Source organism: Rhyacophila brunnea, unplaced genomic scaffold, assembly GCF_057557595.1.
Source record: "Rhyacophila brunnea isolate RB1 unplaced genomic scaffold, BYU_Rbru_1.0 scaffold_11, whole genome shotgun sequence".
NCBI lineage: Eukaryota > Metazoa > Arthropoda > Insecta > Trichoptera > Rhyacophilidae > Rhyacophila > Rhyacophila brunnea.
Genome location: NW_028232763.1, coordinates 35,312,845 through 35,336,260, shown reverse-complemented (window position 1 = coordinate 35,336,260; position 23,416 = coordinate 35,312,845). Strand labels below are relative to the sequence as shown.

General features: G+C 34.8%; 1 protein-coding gene across 1 annotated transcript in view; it reads left to right on the top strand.

The window, feature by feature from the left end:
* Ufd4 (ubiquitin fusion-degradation 4-like) overlaps positions 1–18,428 on the top strand; it is a 67,778-nt gene extending 49,350 nt beyond the window's left edge. Inside the window, exons 32-45 of the mRNA XM_085960354.1 lie at positions 593–800; positions 3,014–3,148; positions 3,279–3,483; positions 4,682–4,973; positions 5,988–6,100; positions 6,719–6,905; positions 7,428–7,568; positions 9,569–9,885; positions 10,580–10,707; positions 12,012–12,205; positions 12,840–13,053; positions 13,220–13,461; positions 15,749–15,893; positions 17,727–18,428. Coding sequence (XP_085816480.1) covers positions 593–800; positions 3,014–3,148; positions 3,279–3,483; positions 4,682–4,973; positions 5,988–6,100; positions 6,719–6,905; positions 7,428–7,568; positions 9,569–9,885; positions 10,580–10,707; positions 12,012–12,205; positions 12,840–13,053; positions 13,220–13,461; positions 15,749–15,893; positions 17,727–17,864 — 2,659 coding nt within the window. The 3' untranslated portion in view covers positions 17,865–18,428. The remainder of the gene's footprint in view (positions 1–592; positions 801–3,013; positions 3,149–3,278; positions 3,484–4,681; positions 4,974–5,987; positions 6,101–6,718; positions 6,906–7,427; positions 7,569–9,568; positions 9,886–10,579; positions 10,708–12,011; positions 12,206–12,839; positions 13,054–13,219; positions 13,462–15,748; positions 15,894–17,726) is intronic.
* Positions 18,429–23,416: the final 4,988 nt, after the last annotated feature.

The following is a 23,416-nucleotide window of genomic DNA, read 5'->3' as shown; positions in this document are numbered from 1 at the left end:
TACATAAGGATAGATTATATTATAAAATTTGATAAATCAATTATAAATAAAAAAATGTTGTCACACTTGTTTTGTTGTTCAAACATAGTTTTATCCGTTCATTTCTAAATAAATATTGATACATTATTTTTTTCTTTTGTTTTATTGATGTAAACTATCAATATTATTACTTATTATTGCTTTATACACCATTGAGAACACACAAAAAAAGTTTCAAATTTTTAAAACATGTGTAGAATTAGTTATTTAAAAAAAACTAAATCGACGATTTTTTGTCAAAAAACGCTTGGGAGTTTTCGCATATGCTAGGCTAAATCAGCTGGGAGTAAAAGAGTTAATTATTTTTTTGACCATGTCCAATTCTAAAAAGATCATATGGTCATCCACAGAATGGAGGTTTATATTAACAGGTTTTATGAGAAATGGATGTTAGCCACTTGCTTAACATATCAGGTCCATACTCCTCCAAACACACTTTCAAAAACAATATATATATTCGCCAGACCCAGGATTCGAACCTGGAACCCACGACATTATAAGTTATTTCTAGCCTTTACTACATTATGTTATTGTTTAATTATTGCTCCAACAGGGGTCCGACTTGTGTTTCTAGTCTGGTAAGGCTAGCCTTATCCACAAATTTCCCCGGAGGTCTATTGTCGGCCGCTCAGAGTTATCCGAGCCTGTCGTCAGGTCCCCCGGGGGCTCCCGGTCAGCCGTCCACCGCACCTACTGCCGCTGGATGCCTTGGCCAAGCCCTCACCATGAGTCTCACTTCCACCAGCAGTGACAGTGAACAGGTTAGTCCAGCAACTGAGATGGCATTTATTTTGCAGAATTCAGTTTTATATTAGGTAAATCAAATGTTTTTTAGTCTGAGTATTTTGGTTGTCACAACACTACATATTACGAGGGTGGGTCAATAATTCCTTAGAAAAAAGCATTAAAACAGGTTTTATTTTTGTATTTTTTTTTTATTTCTCAACATAATTTCCTTGGAGCTCAATACACTTGGTTAGACGTTTCTCAATTTTTTTTAAACCGTCAGAAAAATAAGTTTTCGGAAGGTCCTCAAAATAAGCATTTGTCCGATCGATGACTTCTTCATTTGAAAAAAAACGTTGTCCACTTAGCCATTTTTTTAAGTTTGGGAAAAGGAAAAAGTCACTGGGGGCTAAATCTGGCGAATACGGTGGGTGGTCGACCAATTCGAACTTCAATCTTCAATTTTAGCCATTGATCGTAAACATGTGTGAACACGGGCATTGTCCTGATGAAAGAGGATTTTTTTCTTGTTTAAATGAGGCCGTTTTTCTTCAATTTTGTTTTTTAGCTGGTCCAATAAAGATGCATAATAATCCCCTGTTATTGTTTTTCCTTTTTCCAAATAGTCAACGAAAATAATTTCACGTGCATCCCAAAATACAGTAGCCATAACCTTACCAGCTGTTTTTACGGTTTTCGCCTTCTTTGGACATGGTTTGCCTTCGCAATCCACTGCTTTGACTGTTCTTTCGTCTCGGGAGTATAGTGGTGTATCCATGTTTCATCTACAGTCACAAAGCGACGAAAAAATTCATCCGGATTGCGTTGCATGAGCGACAACAGGGCTTTAGAGGCCACCACCCTATTGCGTTTATTGTCGACTGTGAGCAAACGCGGCACCCATCTTGCAGAAATATTTTTCATGCCCAATTTGTCATGTAAAATAGAAATGACGCTACCTTTTGAGATCCCTGTAACCTCAATTATCTCACTCAACTTTAATCTTCGGTCACTTAACACCATATCGTGGATTTTATTGATCATTTCTGGTGTAGTCACCTCTACAGGACGTCCTGAGCGTGGTTCATCCTTTATTGATGTACGACCACGTTTAAATTCATTTAACCAGTTATAAATAGTTGCAAGTGAAGGAGCAGATATGCCGTGAACTAAATCCAACTCATTTTTTATTTCCTTTGCTGTTAACCCTTTTATATTAAAATGTTTAATAACAACTCTAAACTCAATTTTCTCCATTTTCCATTTTCCACAAGCAAATTTTTTTTTTAAATGTACGAGAAACACACAACAACCCGACCAATCTGATTGAAACTTCGCAGCATACTAAATCGGTAGTGCCGCTGCATGAAAACAAACCGCTTGCAGTACTAGTCGCGCCACCTGTCGGCTTTTCTAAGGACTTATTGACCCACCCTCTTATTATCAAGACAACAACAAAAAAAATGCGTGTCAAAAGGAAAAGGGAGATGTCTGACAAATCTAAAAATGAGCTTAATATTATGTCAAAAATTCATAGATGTGTATTAATAATTATAAAAGAGGAGTCTAGTCGACATCGCTGAATCAATAAATTTCACACATCGGTTCCCATACAAAGTAGTCCTAAATGTAATCTTAAATTAGTAGTGATTTTAGACTTGCTTCCCTTTTCCGTTCCCACACAGAAATATTTTTGTCCCTAATAATTATTATTAATGTAGATGTCAACATGTTTAATAGTGAATGTTAAAACTGTTAAAATATTCAAATAACATTTTAAGTTCGTAAAAAATCATTTATGCACTACAACACTCAGCGGGTCTTGGCCTCCTTCAAAAACTTCCTACATTCTGGATGATCCAGTTCCGATTTAGCATTTTTAAATCTCCTATGGCGCAGTCCAACCATCACAAATTCGGCCGACCAAGTCTTCTCTTACATAAATCTTACTATGTCATATAATAAATATATAAAATAAAAATGACAACTGCGCCACTTTTTGAGCTGATAGACTTTAACAAAATATATGTATTCTCTTTTTCTGACATGATTCGCGGATCGTGAATGATTGCTGTTTGAATTTAAAGCTTTAGACAGAATTAGATCATTCTAAGGATGGATTCAGTTAGAGCATTCAATATTGATAACTCAAATATAGAAATAGCAAAAATATTTGTTTTAATACCATTATTAAATTACATTAGTTTCTCTCATCAGATTGTGAATGTGATGTTGTGTTTGTTTGAAGGTGTCATTGGAGGACTTCTTGGAGTCATGCCGTGCACCTGCGCTGCTCACCGAATTAGATGATGATGACGAGGGTGATGATGCCATGGACGATAATAATGAAGATGACCCCAACTACCAGGAAGTGCATCCATTGGTATGCATAGTATACATTTCGGACACGACAAAATATTTAATTTAATTTTTGATTATTGTTCAATGCAATGACTTTACTTCTTCTATGATTCACAGTTGATTGCATCAGATATATTTTTTTTTATTTCCAGGTAATGGTATCTAGGAATCTCTTATCCCTGATGGAGGACGAAGCTTTGGAAGCAGCGGCTCGCGGCCAAAATGCTGCAGGCGGTGGAAACAGCGGAGCCAAACGGCGTCTGTGGGATGATGATTTTGTTCTCAAGCGACAGTTCTCTGCTCTCATTCCGGCATTCGATCCTCGGCCTGGTAGGACTAATGTCAATCAAACCACAGGTAATTGGTTGTTATTTTTTACACCCATCATGAAATCCTTGAGTTGCCCGTTCGAATCCTGTGATTGAGTCAAATTCACACATTTTTTCAATTTGTATTTGGATCCAAAGCGTGGACCAAACTGGATGAGTTTCTGATTCACAACTCTTTCTTTTACTGAGATTCATCATTCAGAAATAACCAGGTCTTTAATGCTGTAATTACATTATGATGCACGTCGCTTACTATCACATGCTGTTTCAGTAAGCTGCCGCTATGGGAAAAAAGTGTGTAATGTCATTTTTCTTGATGTTTAAAATGTTGATGTTCCCATCCCGTAGCACATTTTGAACCTTTAAACAAACATTGTCAGTCAGCAAAATTTGCCGAAATCACCAGAACAACAATGAGGTCACCTCACGTGTACCGCACTGCATCGACACCCGCATGAGTCAGTGAATGTTTTTTATCATTTTTTACATGCCTACATATTTTTTACTAATGTCAAAATCGTATGTTTTTGTTTTTAGCGGTTGGCACTATGTATTTTCTATAAGAATGTTGTCCATTATCTATGGTCTGCAGGTTGGGTTCTGAACAAAATAATATTATCTATCAAATAATATTATCTGTTAAAATGAATTGAAATTAGCATGAATAATGAATAAAAATTCAAAATACTAACTCTCCATCATTGAATTTATTGAGATAGTGATCGTTCAAAATATTCTGCAGAATGACAAAACCATAAACTAAATTTGTCGTCGTGATAGCATGACAGCCTATGACGCAACGTGCATCATAATGTATTTGAACCTTAAATGTGGTGAAATGCAAAGTATGGAATACCTATTTTCATGCAAGGCATGCCCAATAAAATGCAATTTTGACAAAATTCTATAGCTTGAGGAAAATGGTGTTACCTTTGTTAACTTCTGAAGTGATGCCCTATAACCATCAAAAACCTGACACATTGTTTGAAACAGTTGATTTTGGTCAGTTGTAATAATGTTTTAATCTCAAAAAGACAAAAGACTTTACAGAAGAATCTTCAATTTTTATAATTAATAAAAAATAATATCGACTTAGGGTACTTCATGGAGACTGAATTTAATTTCTAATTGATAACAGATTTGTACTGTTTTGGAGTGGTTTAAAACCTGTATGAATTAGAATAGTTGGACTAATAGTAGCCTAATGGATACATTTATTATCCTAGATTTGGAAGTCCCACCCCCTGGCACTGAGGAATCTGCCCCCGAAGCCCGCGTAGTTCCAGGAAGCAGTAGTGGTTCAGGCGATGCGTGTCCGATGGCGACTGCAGCTGCCGGCGCACGAGGGTTACGGCTTTGGATCTCAACCGGAGGAGGCTCTGCCCCTCTGCCACTGTGGCAGCGACCCGATTGGACCGTCTTCAGGGCCGTACAGACTTTGCAAATGGAAAGGGGACAAGCCGCGGTGCCCACTTCCAGACAGGAGAGGCACAAACGCCTCTTCGATAACACTTACACGTGAGTTACATTTGTTTTTGCATTGAAACTTTTTTACGTGCAGTGTAACAAAATCACCAGTAAAGTGAAACTGGCCAATGTGTGATGATAAAGCGCCACGGCCTGCTCAAATAGAGAAAAATGAAAAACGTCCCCGGGCTGTGTGAACCACCAACCTTTCGATTTATAGCTTAACATGCTGCCAATTCCACCACAGAGATACTGACAATTTTAGGGAACTTATTACATGGCTCTCTTTGACTTCTTGCCTTATTTATGTGATCAAGTCGATTCTAATTATTAATAGAAAGAACTGTTTTGCTTAGCTTTTTTTTATGGACATAACCCGACAACAATACTTCTAACCTGCAAGAATTTTCTAAGCTTTGGATACCTACAATACATAACATGCAAGCTTTATAAGTTGTGGTTCATGAAAATATGAACTTGACTGGGTGCTATGCGTAGTTTAGTATGCATAATATGATGGACGCAGTTTCTTTTGTGATTCATTTACCTGACACGATGGTATACACAATTAGTCAACGAATTACAGAGGAAACTGCGTCTCTCATTTTATCCATTAAAAACCGAGATATGCGCGCGGTGCTCTTGAAGTACCAAGTTACTGAGGCGAGAGGAGTGGGAACCATGACCGCATCTGGGGCTAGCAATATAACTTTTAATCACAAAAGAAACTGCGTCCCTCATATTATGCATACTCAACTTCACTCAGCACCTACACTTTTATCAAATTTTATATATTTGGTCATTTGATTAGAAATAATAAAATTAACATTAAAAAAAATAACATCTGTTGCTGCTCGGCGGGTAATAATATACTTAATATCTAGATTTTAAAACTTTTTCCGTCTATATAGCAATATAAAGACTAATCGTCAGAGTGACATTGAAATAGTATCTCGAGCTAGCAAAGCTCAATGTTCATAGCAATAATAAATTAACGCAAATGTATTTATCATTTGTGAGAGATTTAATCCCATGATCGGTACTGATTTGTTAATTGTTATATAGAATAATCTATAAAGAGGCAGAGAGCGTTGAGGAAGTGATCTCGCCACAAGCGACAAATGTAGAGGAAGAAGATGAACCAACCACGTTGATGGAAACATCTGACACATTGTCGGGTATGTATATAATTTTATTTGAAATATTTGATTTCCAAAATGAAAGTTCATAATATGAAAGTGAAGCAAAAATAAGGACCACTCGTCTACTAATTAGGTTAGCTACAAGTGACTTTGAGTAAGTTTGAGGAGAACTTCACACTTTTACTATGAGATTTATTTTACCTTTATTTTGCATTTTGTATCATAAGACGATCTGTCATGTTGAGTAGATAAGCAGTTATTAATTATAAAACACTTAAGCATTATTATTTAGTTGATAAATCCTGTAAAATCGTTTATAACTGAATGCTAGCATAAGTAAATAGTATAAACACAATGAAAATCAAAAAGTGGCAGCCATTGTTTGAATTAGGAAATCGGAAATGCCAACTTAGTAATGTTAATATTTACGCGTGCAGGTTATCAACTTAACCATGCTTCATGCATTCAGTAATGTATCCAAATGTCATATAGTATAACACTCCTTCTATGTAGTCGAAATTCTTTGGTTGAAACCTTTTGTAGATCTAAAATTATGGAAGTTTCAATACAAAAAAAATGTAGCATCAAAAATTCGTTGCGAATCCCCTGATGTAATCGATGTGCTTATCTATAAATCCGATTTTATGAATCTAGGTAAAACATGCGGAGGCGGTTCCGAATGCTCCGTTTGGGAGGCCGTGGGAGTTCTGCGAGCTCTCCGGTCTGCGGCTCCATCTCCACTTCTGTCATCGGATTCATTCCTGAGTAAAAAGTTGACAGGGAAACTTCAGCAACAACTTCAAGACGCTCTCACTCTTGCCGCACATGCTGAGCCTACTTGGTGAGATCCCCATTTGATTATTTGATTTATCAGCCTGCAGAGATATCTCTCACCATCTCGCACCGTGAGTGTAAAACCAACGCATCTGCAAATTTTTCAATTTCGAGATTAAATGCAAAACAACTGCAAAAGTCGTAAACCTGATAATGTAAAAGTGAAGTAACTGAAAGAACATGCAATATAATGTAGATATAAACCAAATATTATGGTTTTTTTTTAGAAACTCTATTTCTCCTAACAAAACGAAGACTTCAAACCCTAATATATCCAAAATATGTCTTTTGCAGATGCCTTGGTTTTACACTCACAGTGCGATGCGTTTTCAAATATGTTGCATGCGATAACAAGTGTTTTACTCAACCAACGGTTTCGGATCGACGCTATGTATGGTAGTTGATTAAGTTACATATTATTTTGCTTTGTGAATGCCAACAAATCAGCTAAGTTGCAATTGAGTCGAGTTTGTATGTACGATCCGGCCAAGTTTGCAAAAATGTAACAATAATTTGCCATCATTTTCAGGTGCTCACAACTGATGGATTGGTGCCCCTTCCTTTTCCCATTTGAGACTCGTCAGCTGTTCTTTGGATGCACAGCTTTCGGAGTGTCTCGGACAATTGTTTGGCTGCAAGCGCAAAGGGACCAGGCTGTGGACAGACAAAGGTAACACTTAATAATTTAGTTTTTACAAGGGTCAAGGGGTTGATATCCAAGGCTGTACAGTTAATGTAGACATTGTTTTTTAGGCATTGTGTACATGGATCTTGTACCCCCCATGGCCCATGGGGTGTCTGGTAAATTGTATGAAAAACCGCATTGTAAATACATTACTGTCCGACAATAAGAAATCGGCAATAACAGGAACTCGCTGTAGTCGCATATAGAAGACTTCTCAGTAATGTACCTGTCATGGCGGTAACGCGCGCTAGAGGCGTGTTTAAATAATGTACCGGCTTTCTTTTTGGATACGACTCCTTTTCTTCTTCGCAATAAACCAAAAATTTACTAATAATAATTCTAACATCATTCCTGATCGTTTTAGACATATTTTTATTATAAAAAGCTTCAAATTACGTAAATTGATGGATCCGTACACCACGGGAGTGTAAAATGAAATGATAAATATGGGGGCGTTTCTCATTTCAAAACGGAAGTACGATTATCTATACTGGAGGTGATTGTTAGTTTACATGTTTAACACGTGGACAAGAACTTCTTGTTTGACAGTAGTCTTAGTAACCCTTTTTATCTTGTTTTCGTGTATTTGAGTTCCATCTATATAGAGAAGGCTTTCTTTAATATCTGGTCCCATCTAGCTACGAGGGTGGGTCAATAAGTCCTTAGAAAAGCCGACAGGTGGCGCGACTAGTACTGCAAGCGGTTTGTTTTCATGCAGCGGCACTACCGATTCAGTATGCTGCGAAGTTTCAATCAGATTGGTCGGGTTGTTGTGTGTTTCTCGTACATTTAAAAAAAAAATTTGCTTGTGGAAAATGGAAAAATGGAAAATGGAGAAAATTGAGTTTAGAGTTGTTATTAAACATTTTAATATAAAAGGGTTAACAGCAAAGGAAATAAAAAATGAGTTGGATTTAGTTCACGGCATATCTGCTCCTTCACTTGCAACTATTTATAACTGGTTAAATGAATTTAAACGTGGTCGTACATCAACAAAGGATGAACCACGCTCAGGACGTCCTGTAGAGGTGACTACACCAGAAATGATCAATAAAATCCACGATATGGTGTTAAGTGACCGAAGATTAAAGTTGAGTGAGATAATTGAGGTTACAGGAATCTCAAAAGGTAGCGTCATTTCTATTTTATGGGTGCCGCGTTTGCTCACAGTCGACAATAAACGCAGTAGGGTGGTGGCCTCTAAAGCCCTGTTGTCGCTCATGCAACGCAATCCGGATGAATTTTTTCGTCGCTTTGTGACTGTAGATGAAACATGGATACACCACTATACTCCCGAGACGAAAGAACAGTCAAAGCAGTGGATTGCGAAGGCAAACCATGTCCAAAGAAGGCGAAAACCGTAAAATCAGCTGGTAAGGTTATGGCTACTGTATTTTGGGATGCACGTGAAATTATTTTCGTTGACTATTTGGAAAAAGGAAAAACAATAACAGGGGATTATTATGCATCTTTATTGGACCAGCTAAAAAACAAAATTGAAGAAAAACGGCCTCATTTAAACAGGAAAAAAATCCTCTTTCATCAGGACAATGCCCGTGTTCACACATGTTTACGATCAATGGCTAAAATTGAAGAATTGAAGTTCGAATTGGTCGACCACCCACCGTATTCGCCAGATTTAGCCCCCAGTGACTTTTTCCTTTTCCCAAACTTAAAAAAATGGCTAAGTGGACAAGGTTTTTTTTCAAATGAAGAAGTCATCGATCAGACAAATGCTTATTTTGAGGACCTTCCGAAAACTTATTTTTCTGACGGTTTAAAAAAAATTGAGAAACGTCTAACCAAGTGTATTGAGCTCCAAGGAAATTATGTTGAGAAATAAAAAAAAAATACAAAAATAAAACCTGTTTTAATGCTTTTTTCTAAGGAATTATTGACCCACCCTCGTATCTTTATTTTCATTTTAGAATGACAACAATACAATAATGTGTGTCTAATGTAATATATTGGTTATGTTTTTAAAGGGGTCCTTCTGCTCTGTCACCTCGCCGTGCTGAACAGGAGGCTCAGGAGTTCCGTGTGGGTCGGCTGCGTCATGAGCGCGTGCGCGTCCCCCGCAACCCCAACCTCCTGGAGTGGGCCATGCAGGTGATGAGCGTCCACTGCGGTCGCAAGTCCGTGCTGGAAGTGGAGTTTGCCGGCGAAGAGGGAACTGGACTGGGGCCTACTCTAGAGTTCTACGCTCTGGTTGCCGGAGAATTACAACGGAAAGATCTCGGGATGTGGTTGTGTCACGATGAATTGGATTTGATCGATGATCAGCAATACGATCTTGGTGAAGGTGAGATATATTTCATCACCGATATACTTTTGTTAGATAATTATGGTACCCTGAAAGATAAGAGCCTATGACCACATGCATAGTCATACTTACGTAAAGAAGTGGCCTTATATATTGTGTAATATTGATTGTCGGCTGTATTTTATGCTGTTTATCATAAAGAAAAATTGTATTGAGTAAATTATCTGTGCAAACACGAAACACTATCAGTATTATAACGTAGTGTACTATATTACTTAATGTACCCAAACCAGTTTGACATTTTTTGTACGCATGTGTCAAATAATAAATTTGTGATGTAGTGATGCAATTTAAATAGTATGGTCTGAATGCAAGGGACACTATCCATGGTGTGTGCATTTAATCAATTAAACCACTGATAAAGTGACCATTAAATTATTTAATCTTTATATTATTAACTATGGATTTATATTTTTTTATTCAATTTATATTGTCCAGTTTTCATAATTGTGCCATTCATTGTGAAATTTAAAAATGTTTCAAGAAATATAAAAAAATCAGTATTTTAAATATGGTAACACTCTCAAAAAGTGACTTCTTCGTTTTGTGTATCGTTTAACTAATTACAACATAACCAGTTGTCAGCTATGCAATGAGTTCATACTCAGTCGGTTTAACATTTGTGTTGTTACCTCTTGCTTAATAATGAATTGTTTGTCTGCCATATACATAGGTATAAAGCCAGTGGGTTACTATGTGATGAGACCCAACGGACTGTTCCCGGCACCGCTACCTCAAGACTCTGCATTTTGCGATCACGTCTGCAAGTACTTCTGGTTCCTCGGAGTGTTCCTAGCTAAGGTTTGTGTGCTTTTTTTTTTCATTTTCATTGGTTATAAAAATATTTTATGAGTAAAATCTGTCCAAATCGAAATTGCGCCATAATTAAAAAAGGCCATGATAGTAAAAAGTTGTGTAAGTAAAGTAAAATTAGGCTGACACAGACTGGTGATAGTGTGTGTGAAAAATGAAAGAGGTTTTCTAACGGCCATGCCTCATACAATTTAGGGTCTGCTCCTATGAATAAAAAAAAAGGAGGAATGAGCATGTACAAATCACTGCAATCAGAAAGGCCGACATTGCGTGATGCACAAACATACACAAAATTACATACGAAGTTTACGCACACATACAGACCACGTGATATTTGTTTACGCAAAATCGTGGCTCCAAAATGTGCGAATTTGGTTGCCCGTTCTTATACTGCAATGAATCAGTATGTTCCTTTCTTTTTTTATTCGTTGGTCTGCTCATACTAATTACATTCTTCTGTAAATCTTATAAATGTATTGTTTTAGATTTTTTTTTAAATTAACCCTGAAATGCGCCTGGGTCTTCTGCGTAGTTCCAATAAATAGATTTTGAAGTAGTATATGACAGAATGAACAAAACAAACGTAAACAGCGTTGCTGTGATTCGCATTGAGTATTGGAAAAATAGTTATTATGTACATCTTAAATATTGTGGTGGTAACTTAAAATAATAGGGAACATTTTGCAAACCTCGAAAAAGATTTATTGGAAGGTTTTAAACGACATTCTGGCAATTTGAATGATTATTATTTGACCATATTGTCGGATATGGACTTCCACAGATTTTTGTTTTTATGCGAAATGGATGCTTGCCACTTCCTCAACCTATTACGTCCATACTCTGACTCCAACATTGAAAAACAATGTAATTGCCAGATCCAGGATTTGAACATAGGACCCACGACATCATAAGCAGACTTCATTAATTATTAATTGTGAAAATAATACTTTTACATACCTATGCAAGACATTTTCCTTGGCGAATGGTTAAAAATGATGATGGAATTAGGTACCAACTATACAGGGTGACTTTTAGACTATCTTTTTCTGTTATTTTGCATGCGGCATGTTCCTAAATTATAGATGCCAGTATAGAATTCTTAATATTTAACAAGAATTTACTAATTTCTTTGTACGTCTTTGGATAGGCTTTCCACCTAGTGGATGAAAATAAACTCAATATTCTTTGACATATTCCGCAAAACGCGTCTGCTTTAGTGTCAGATTTTGTATCGTAAGGTGTATCGATGTATGGATACATGAAATTAATTGTGTTTTATTAACCGTGTCCAGGTATTGCAAGACGGCAGGCTGGTAGACCTTCCGCTGTCCACACCTTTCCTGAAAGTGATGTGTGTAGCAGGCGGAGCGGGCGTGGGCGCTGAGGAGGGGGTTGGAGGCGGGTGTGCGTGCGCCCCTCGTGCCCCCTGGCATCGCCGCCCTCTCAGCACTCAGGATCTTCATCACATCGACCCCATCCGACACAAGTTTGTTTCATTACGTATTATCATGATTGCAGACTGTTTGCAGAAATTATGTTTTTTCTTATTGTCTATTGCTTGAGAAAGAATGAGCCTTGAGATAATGATATATTAAATATTTTTCCAAAGTTATCCATTACGAACGATGCTGTGACTAGTGTTGGGGATTGGTGGCCAGTTCTGAGCTGGGAATTTGAAATAAATAAAGTATTCTATTATCAAAACAATCAATATAGGATTGAATTAATAAAGAAAGCCCGTGGACCTCTGCAACTGTTGAAAGCGATTCCACAATGTTTTAATTTATTTATTTGTTTAAGAAAACAAAACATTGTGAATATAACAAATCTAAATTCAAGACATTCACAACATGAGATTTACTTTATAACAAATATTACCCTCACGAGAGAAGAAGATAATAATAATTATATATAATAATAATAAAAAAAAACATAAATACAATTTTATACAGAAAAATAAAATTTCGAATACAAAATACATACCACGTCACTGAAAATGTCTACGTCTTTGGGGAGCGCATTGACTAGTCTTGCTCTCCTCGCTAATGGTGCCTGATGGGCATGATACAATATATAAAAAAAACATGTTTTTTAACTATTTTTTTACAAATAATTTTCAGGTTCCTATCAGAACTTGAAGCAGTGTGCTCAGAGGCCGACACAATCAACAGCGATGACACACTAAGCGAAGAAGAGAAAAGTGAAAAGCTGTCGGAGTTAGGTCTACAAGGAGTCCCCATCAAAGATCTCACCCTCACCATGTCCTACTCACCTGGCTCATCCGTCCATCAATACTCTGTTGTGCCGCTCTGCGAAGGAGGGGAAAATATTGAGGTATGATTTTTTCTACCACTCTCTGTAATCGTTTTCAATGTGTAAACTTTTAAAAACTAATGCACAAGTTATAAGAAGCTTCATAATTATTGTAACTTAGTATAAACAAAACATATGGCATGCGAATAACACTTTCATTCTCAAATGAATATGTTATTTTGTGTAGGTAACAATTGGCAATCTGGCAGAATACATTAGGCTGACCCGTGAGTGGTCTCTGTGGCGCGGTGTATCTCGTCAGCTGGAAGCGTTTAGTCGAGGCTTTGCAGCAGTCTTCCCCCCGCAGCGGCTGCGCGCCTTCGGGCCGGAGGAGCTCCGTTTGATGCTCTGCGGGCAGCAATCTCCTCACTGGACCAGAGATGACCTGCTCAACTTCACAGAGCCTAAGCTCGGCTATACCAGGGAGAGGTGAGCTCATAATGACTTAATTAATCAAATATGGATAACACTCTCTTATGAAACCCGATGACAGTTGTGTAGTTAGTAATAGAAACAATCCCAAACACTCAGGTTTTTGTGACCTCACCGGAAACCTAATCCGGAGCACCCGGATGAAAGGTCAGTGCCTTATGCTCTGAACTACAAGGGCCGCAGTATTAAACAAAGTATGGACGAAAGTTTTCTTTATATAGATTTTTTCTAAATATGATAAAAAGCTTACTAAGGCTAATTGGTTAGATTTAGTTGAAAGCAATCTTACATTGCAGATTTATTTGTGGCAAACTTCATACTGTTATCTGTCAAAAGCCTTAAGGTGACGCATCAGTGAAACGCCAAATAATGTTCAACTGTACGCGCGACGAAAATTTGTACTTGCTTCGCATTCATGAGAGAACGTGGAGTCGGACGCACGTCACTTTGCTGCGTGATGGCGACGGGCCAATTAATTCTAAAATCGTGTAAAGATGACTAAAAACTTTACCCATTTACTTTAAAAAGCAAACATGTCAATGAATATATTATTATTGATACTAATAGAATAATAAACAGAACATAAAATGGACGTATGTTGGATTTATATGAGAAATAATATTTCGTTTGACAGGCGTCATTTTCACCCGCGACCCGCAATCCGCACATCGCCTAGCAACGATCTTTTTAGACCGTGCCTCAACTAATGCATGGCCTTAAGGCTATACCTCCGTTGAGGCATGGTCTAAAAAGATTGTGACTAGGCGATGCGCGGATTGTGCAAATGACGCAAGCTGAATGAAATATAATTTGTCATTATTCTTGTCATTATTCATTGTCATTGTTCTATTAGTAACAATAATAACATATTTATTGACATGTTTTCTTTTTCAAGTAAATGGGTAACGTTTTTTAGTCATCTTTACACGATTTAAGAATTAATACCCCCGTCGCCATCACGAAACAAATTGACGTGTTCACAGCTCGACTTTCGCTCTCCAATTGCCAGCGAGTCCAAAATTTCGTTGCACCGAATTTCTTAATATGAAATGTATGGGGGGAAAATATAAAAATTTTGAAAAAAAAATTTTTTGATTTTCGTTAATTTTGTTTCCGATCATATATGTGCCTACCGAATTGGATCATAAAATGAGTAATTTTTGATGTTTTAAGAAAAGTCTCACAATTTTCAATGACTGGCTCATGAAATAATGTACTTTATTATGATTTATTGCAATAACATTTTTATATGCCAGGACTCAGGAATTACGAAATTCGAATTAAAGGTATGGTTTTATATGAAAATAATGTTCAATGGACTTTTTTTTCCGTAAAATTTCAAATTATCAGTGTTCTTACTAACGAGGTTTTACTGTATAGCTTTATTAATATGTATGTACATACATACGTTGACAATATTGTACATGAAATATGTTCGACTTGTAAATTTACATTATGATACAAAATGTAGCTATAACTACCTCTAAAAGGACTGATCAATTGAGGCCTTCTTCGAAAAATGAATGTTATACCCCGTTTATACATGCATGGATGGGCCGGCAAAAAACCAACTACACGCACAAAGACTCATTTTGAGGTTAACCGATTTCCACTACCTGTCAAATAGTACCATCAAGTGACAACATTGCATCTCACTTACTCTTGAAGAAAGGGATTGGGGAGACAGTCGGAACTTTTACGTGTAAACAGTCACATATTGTCACTAGTTTAAAATACACACTATTGCTGCCAGTAAATCCATGCATGTGTACAGGTGCTATTATCACAGAAATGGTGGTTTTCAGAAAATCCATTCAAATGATACGCCATTTGTCCATATATCGGCCAAAAATCATTACTGACTTGACAATAGAGTGGAACTACCGCGTCATACATATTTAATTATGTCAAAATGAAGTACTCAGTATTTACTTTGCCAAAGAAGGGCTCATATGCAGTCAAATGCACCAAACCATCATTGTTTAAAATTACTGTGGTTAAGGCTTAAATTGGGAAAATACGGTGGAAGAAGAAAATGTACCCATCTAGAGACCGATTTTTATAAGCTGGCGTATACGTGATCGTGGTTCTTTTATGAACTAGTGAAACTAAATTCCTAAATTCCCCCCGCTTCAGCATCTTAACACTGCATTACGTCTGCCCCTCGCCAACTCCATCGTCAATGCGACACTAGCGACGCGATGACATGTACACCAGCTTATAGAAATTGGGATCTACTTATATACATACATTTTAAATAAATATTATGTTTTTATGTTTGCAGTGCTGGTTTCCTTCGCCTAGTGGATGTTCTAGTGGAAATGGGCGGTGCTGAGCGAAAGTCTTTCCTTCAGTTCGCCACGGGGTGCTCCAGCCTGCCTCCCGGTGGTCTCGCTAATCTCCATCCACGTCTCACTGTAGTCCGAAAGGTAATTGTTGATGTAACACTCTGATATGTAATTTTACATTAACCCATAGCCGACCTAGCACGAGGATTTCACGTGCGGCATTTTTTTGTCTTTTGTACCAAGCATGAGAAATTCTCACGCCTGAGAAGGCACGTTTTCGTTAATTTTTTGGGACGTCCATAGGCATCTATCGAAAAAATAATGAATTAAATAAGTTTAAGAAGAAGATTTCTGCACCACATAGAAGCGTTACTAGTTAGCGAGGTTTCTTACCAAATAAATATATTATAGATTTTTTAAATGCATCACCATGAGAAAGTGGCACTGCGTTAATTCGTACTGAATATATTTGTGAATTTTTTTTGTGACTATGTGACTTCTATTGTTAAAATTGTTGATCTAATATGTTTTAAAACAGCTTCCTACACTCTACAAATTAATGATTAGTGAAGTTTTCAAAAAAATAATAATTTTAATAAATACTTATCGCGGGAGGTTCTTATTTATTGAACTTTGAACATCTCCATTTTCATGACTGAGTTTTATTATTTTTATAACTTTGAAATTATAATAGGCCATCCTTTTTTTATATATATTCCAAAAATCAATTGATTTCAAGTTATATATTTTGAGTTATTGATATTTGATTATTGCAAGTCATTTTACTGTTCTATATACAAAAATAATTACAAGATAAAAAGAACTTTTTATATACAATGTTTTTTCTGTTGAATCATATAAACTTGACTTGACTAAACGATCAAAAAAATTTGTACTTGATAGAGATAATACTGAAATGTCATTTTGACATGTCATATTGATTTCCATAGTAACGCACGTATATATTAATAATTTAGTTGCTAGGACCCCAGACCCCTAGCAACCAATAATGGTGTCGAAATAACTTTTTGTACAAAAGAGAATTAACTGAAAATAAATTCAATTCTACTTAAAGATGGCTAAAAGTATTAAAAAATTGCATTGGCATCGTATTCTGATATATTCTAAAAGTTTCAAATGTCTAGCTAATCGGGAAGTTAGTTAAAAATCGATTGCAAGATTTGTACCGGATAAAGAACCACCGGACAAATAAGAATACGAGCTAAGAAAAACGTTGTAATAAACTTGGATTGAATGACCAATTTGTGTTTCGGAAAGCCTGACACTAATGGGTTAATGCGGTGAATCAAAGAACATATTGTGTAGGTCTACTGTGCGGTGTTTCAATTTTTAAATGCATTATTTTTTATTTATGAAACAAGTGAAAATAGATTTGGATTAAAAATTTATTACGCATTGAACAATTAGTTACTGGTGCGAGTAGCAAGTATTAATGATAGGTACTGAGCCCGTGTAAACACGCCTTAATTCTATTTAACTAACAAATTGAGATGGATTTGATATTTTATGAATATTCATTAGACGGAAGAGTGCAGAATCAAATTATCAAAATCAAAGAAAATTATCAAAAAATGGGGTTAGCGACCTTGAATCTACCCTGAGAGATAGTCAAGATAAATAGTTTTGCATTCAAAATTCATTATGCACTGAAAAACTAGTTTCACATACATATTTGAAGGCGAAAAAGTTAATTATTTAGGTGTTGATTCAATCGATGTATTAAGTAATGAGAATTCACCAGCCTGTTATCCAATATTTTTCGAAACAAGTGGTACTAGCTTCTCAACTGTGATGCATACGACGGCGTTCAGTATCTCTACTTTTAGTTTTAACATACTTGTACTTGCTAATAATTATTTTTAAATTTATAAAAATAAGTCAAATTTATTCAGGTGTATATCTATTTTGGTTCATTATTTGATCAAAATTATAACTGTTTTGTTTGATTGGCAGGTGGACGCAGGCGAAGGCTCGTATCCCTCGGTAAACACTTGCGTGCATTACCTGAAGCTGCCGGAATATTCATCGAAAGAAATCCTCCGCCAGAGACTGCTAGACGCCACCAATGAGAAAGGATTCCACCTTAATTAATAACACCGCGCACCGGTGTCATATCACCAACTTATCTAATACCCAACCACCATTTTATCATCTCGCTTGCTAGTGTCAAACCTCTTTTGTTATCTCGAGACGGGCAAAATAAGTAGAACGTTAAAACTAGAAACCATAAGCTTACTCTTGCCTTTTGGATAATGCTGCGAAATTATTTCAATACCGACATTATTCGATCTGTAGCCCAGATATTAATAGTAATAAATGCTTCCTATTCAAATTTTATTCACAACTATTGGTCTAATACGTGAAGGTGACGTTATTCTAATTATTAATATGAATCGTTGCAATTATCATTGCGTAACGCTGGACCAAACGTAGGGCCCGGGATAAAATAGTGTCAACCATCATTTTGATCAAAATTGTGTTGACTATATTGTCATCTATGAGAATTGTAGCTTATATGTGAAAAAAAAAAAAAACGATTTATAATTCAATCTATAGAGGGGTCGTTCATAATATGATATCACACCATTCTTTAATATAATAATGTGATGATTTGTTATAAAGGGACCTTCCCGGTTGTAGAAAATGTCACATCTCAAAACCAACAAAATATAAACTACTTTTTTTAGAGTGAAATATTCTGTTAGAATATACATACTGAAATTGATTATTTTCAATGAATTTTTTGTTTAAACGAAGGAGTTGGGGCAGTTTAAAAATGTGACGTAATTACATAAAGACATGGAAGGGAGAAAAGTGAGAAGGAAGTTGTTTCAATGGAGGTGGAAGGGGGCTCGAAAATTACCTAAAATTAGATGTGATATCATTTATGAACCCCTAAAGGTGTTATATTCTAAATATGTTAGGGGTTAAACAGTGTCAACCACAAAATATTGGTGGCACATAAAATGCCAGATGGTTGGTGCACACAGGCAATCAAATAAGTTGCGATTCGTATGACTCGTTTTTAAATCTATCAAATTTCATGTATTTTGATTCATTTATGAACAAAGTTTTAACTTGTTTTTTTTGAAAGGAAAACTTTGAGGGTTAACACTTTTTTATTCCGGGTCAGTCAACTGCGAGAGATGCAAATTCGCATATGCAAGTCTAAAATATAACTCAAATAAAGCATTATTCTAAGTACAGCACGGTCGTGAAATTCATGTGATTTAATTAAAGCTGGTAAATTGTTTTATAATATCTCGTTTGTTACTTCTACCATTGCTCTGAAATGACATTGTGATAATATTTTTTTATCTTAAAATGTTTATACTATGAGTCTGAAAATGGCATCAAACACTGAGAGTTTGAATTTTATATAAGCAATATCTTTGTTTGGCTTCAAACTGCGATGCTGTTGTTAGATTCAACCAACCACATATTATTATCGACTGTAGAAAGGAAAAAGGACGTAACCCACACAAATCAAATTTTACAGGACGCACAAAAACGTTTTTGTTATGGTTATCGCTCAAAGTTAACGCATTCACTGCTGAGTAGATAATGATTTTTTAATTAGCACCTTTAAAATGCACGTTAATTACATCGATCAGCCGCCTGGTCATTACGCGCATGTGCGTCTTCAGCGTCCAAAGTATTAAAATGCAAAATAGAAATTATCATGCACCTCACGTGCATGATAATTATTAATAATTTGGTTTTTATATCCTTAATCTGATATTAATTATTGAGTTAATTAAAGAAAAACCAACAAAAATGATGGTTAAGTCGTTTTTCCCACTTCACTTCCTTCTTTTTTTAAAAATTGACAGCTAAATTTAGATAATAAATCGGCATTTGCAGCTTACATCCTTTGGACACAACATGTATTTAGTCGTGTACGTTATTATCCAATAAAACCTATTTTGAAAAAACTGAGGGTTACATCCCTTTTCCTTTACCTTCTAGGACTTCATTGGATGGCTCGGCTATTAAATTGAGGTTTATATTATGTGTGCTACTTATATAATACCACTGTCAGTAATTATGCTATATAAATATATTTCAGTTGTTCTTCCTCGTGAATTTCAATTAGAAAATAGATACTTGATATTATCTCAAACTTGATTACAAACCAGAATGAAAAACATTTAAAACACTTACTATCATTTGACTAAAAATGTTACCACGAAGTAATGGAAGAATTGATAAAATACACAGCTTTTTCCGAGATAATAATTAATATATTGGCATGCTATTGATTGAAATAATACGATTCTTATCGTCTTAATTGCGTCTTTTCTCGATAACTTGATTCCTATATATTTATTTTACCATTTAAATGGTAACATATTATCATTACAATGTTTATTAGTTTAATATTATTTTAAGTAATAAATAAATTCAATTAACTATTTACCAGGTATTTTGTTGGCTATTACTAATACATTTCTAAGTTTATTCACGTAATACATACAATACGAATAAGAGTTTTTGAGTTATTGTTATTTTTCTTTCTTTAGGTAACAAAATGGTAACACTGTTGCGAGACGTCGGACGTACCACCTGAATTGCCTATTTGGATTTTGTTTGAAAGCTGCGAACAGTAATGTTAAAACAAAATTTAATGGACTCTGAAACAGAATCTCAACCCAATGATTTTATTACAATTGAGACAATTTAAAGTAGGTTATGTTATATTATGTTTATATTACATGGATAAATAATATCATTAGCCACAATAATCGAAAACCTAGTATAACACAATCATTTAAAATTCGTATTAATTATCGATGAAAATTTAATAGAATGAGAGATGCGAAAATCTTAATTAGCAAGGCGATGTTGGTTTTAGCCATCAAAATTGTTGCTATTATAAAATTCAATTTGCCTGGTAATTATTAAACTATATTTTAATTGGCATACATACATACAATGGTAAAATATTAAATTTGCACAATATAAATTTTATATGGAATGGAGTAATTATAAATTAATAGTGAATATAAAATTTAAATAATTTAATGGTTGCTTTATCGGCGGTTAATTGAATAAATGGAAGCACCGCAGATACAGTATACCTAGTGTCTTCTTATTCATATATATTTTCTTTTGACATGACAATGAAATCAATATATTATTAAGACGGCGGCGCCTGTTTATGTAATAGATTCAATTTAATGTTGTCAGTGTGAATAATATAATAAAACCTATTTAACACTGCTAATCTTTCATTTTTGCGTATATATATATATATAGTCAAAATAATTTTGACAGCTGTCAGATTTACAGATTATCCATCACCTATGCATACATACCTTTTACTCAACTCACATACGCATGCTTGTTCTAAAATGAATACTAAACATTATTGCTCGAGCAACGGCTATTTAGTGTTGGGTGCTTTTAAACAGAATTCAACACAGCGATAAGAAGACGTCCTTCGTGGTAGTGTTGCCAATATTATTCCTTTATTTTAAAGATCACTTAGTGGATAAATACCGTTAGTTTTAAGTATGTAACCATATAAGTGTCTGTCTCACTGTGGTGTCCTTAGATCACCAACGACTTGTGATAGCGAATTTTAATAAACTATGTTTAAGTACTGTATTTTTTAGTTTCGGCAAATAGGAATGCATAAATAAAACAACATAGTAGTTTGAAAATTTACTTGACTAATTTTATAGATAGGTACATAAAAAACTAGCTGGAATATTGGTACGTACATCATAATATATGAATAATAAGTAAATCAATCGCGGGATTATAAGTATGTAGTAGTTCTTTCAGACGATTTAAGAAAGTTATTAAATTTAGTCAAAACTGAAAGATGACCACGCTAGTCTACACCAGAAAATTATTATAATAATTATCCAAAAGTTGAAATTTATATATTTTTTTAATATTCAATTTTACAGTAACTATTATAGTTCACACACGGAGTGATGTTTTAATGTTGTTTATGGTTCTTTTAAATCTGCAACATAATTTTTTTGAAGATTTTTTTAAAAGTATATCTGACATGGTGCACGGTAAAAGTTAGGCAAGTGACATCAAGTTGATTCTCGGCAATTGAGTTAAAGTAAACTGTACGTTTTCAATGACCAACGCATAATATTTTGTAACTTTTAAAATAAAATAAAACAATTGTTATCATGTCCCAGTGGCAAAGGGTGAAAAAGGTAGGCTGTTAAGATCCGCCATAAATAGTGCACATTAAACTTTGATAGTCATGAGTATTTGTTTTTATTGAACTAAACCTACAATTTACTGATGGTGTTGGTTAGTTTTTAAAAATCAATTAAACCCCGCCTAAACCAAACAATAATAGTTTTGGTATATTTTGGATGATACGACAAAATTGTGCACACTTTTTCATTCATAGTTATTTGTTTTCGTTGGATTAAGTATACATATTACATACACATATTGTTGGTTTATTTTTTTTAAATTCAATAACCCTGCCTAAACCTAAGCCTAAGCCTAAAACTATAATAGATAAACAATATTATTATATCTATAAAATATTCAAAGTTATGTATAATGTAATTGCATACTTTTAGATATTTTATAGATAGACGAGTATTTTTTGACTGTTATCTATTATGGCTTGGTTTTCGCAGGGTTTAATTGAATATTAAAAACTAACCAACACCATCTGTAAATCATAGTCTTATTTCAATAAAAACAAATGCGTATGACAGACAAAGTTTAGTGTGCACTATTTATGGCGGATCTTAACAGTCTACCACCACAGTCATGTCCTAGTAAGATTATTTGAAATGAAAACACTTGTCTTCATTTTTGTATCTTTTTGCCACTTACCTAACATCCGTTATTGTCATTTTGTCTGTACTTGCTTAATATAAAATCTGTGAGGTAAAAAAATAAATGTCATTATTCCATCATTTAAGATTTAATTTAAGTTGTTTTTTTCGTGTTGATTTCTTTAAAACAATGATGCTTTCAATGATTTTTGTATTATATTTTGTGATTTGTTTATTTTGTCCAAATGTAAGCAGAATTGAAAATATTATATTATTAATGATTTACCTATTATATAAATATAATACTGAATGTGTAATGTCACTCAATTTAATAATGGTAATGGCTGTTTTCAATTATTACTTAAGCATTATTACTTATAATTGTTTGTAGGCAGTTACACAAAACAGAATAGGTCAGTGTAAATATTATAAAATCAAAATATGTTAAGGTGCATTTAGACCAAGTTTGCAAATATTCATTCTTCCCCCACACATCGCCAAAAAGCGTTTATGCCGATAGAATTTCGCTGGAGCGGGGGAAGAACGATCATTCGCTCGCTTGGTCTAAATCAGGCCATATATAGGTACTTTCGGTTTTGTTTATGCATTCTAAAAGGTATAAATGTCTTCAGAAGATAATGTAATTTTATAATGCTTGCATTGACCACAAATACATACATACATAATATTATAAATTATACATCCAAAAGTGAAGATGTGTTTTTGATTATTTTTTTTTTGTAATTTGATGGTGCTGTGTGGAGGAAATCCACCCGGACCGTTGTTAAATCATGAAAGTGATTCAATTATTGTGAATTTGGTTCATTATTATATTAAAAAATTGTTGAATTTCTGACAAAATATTTTTCTTTGAAA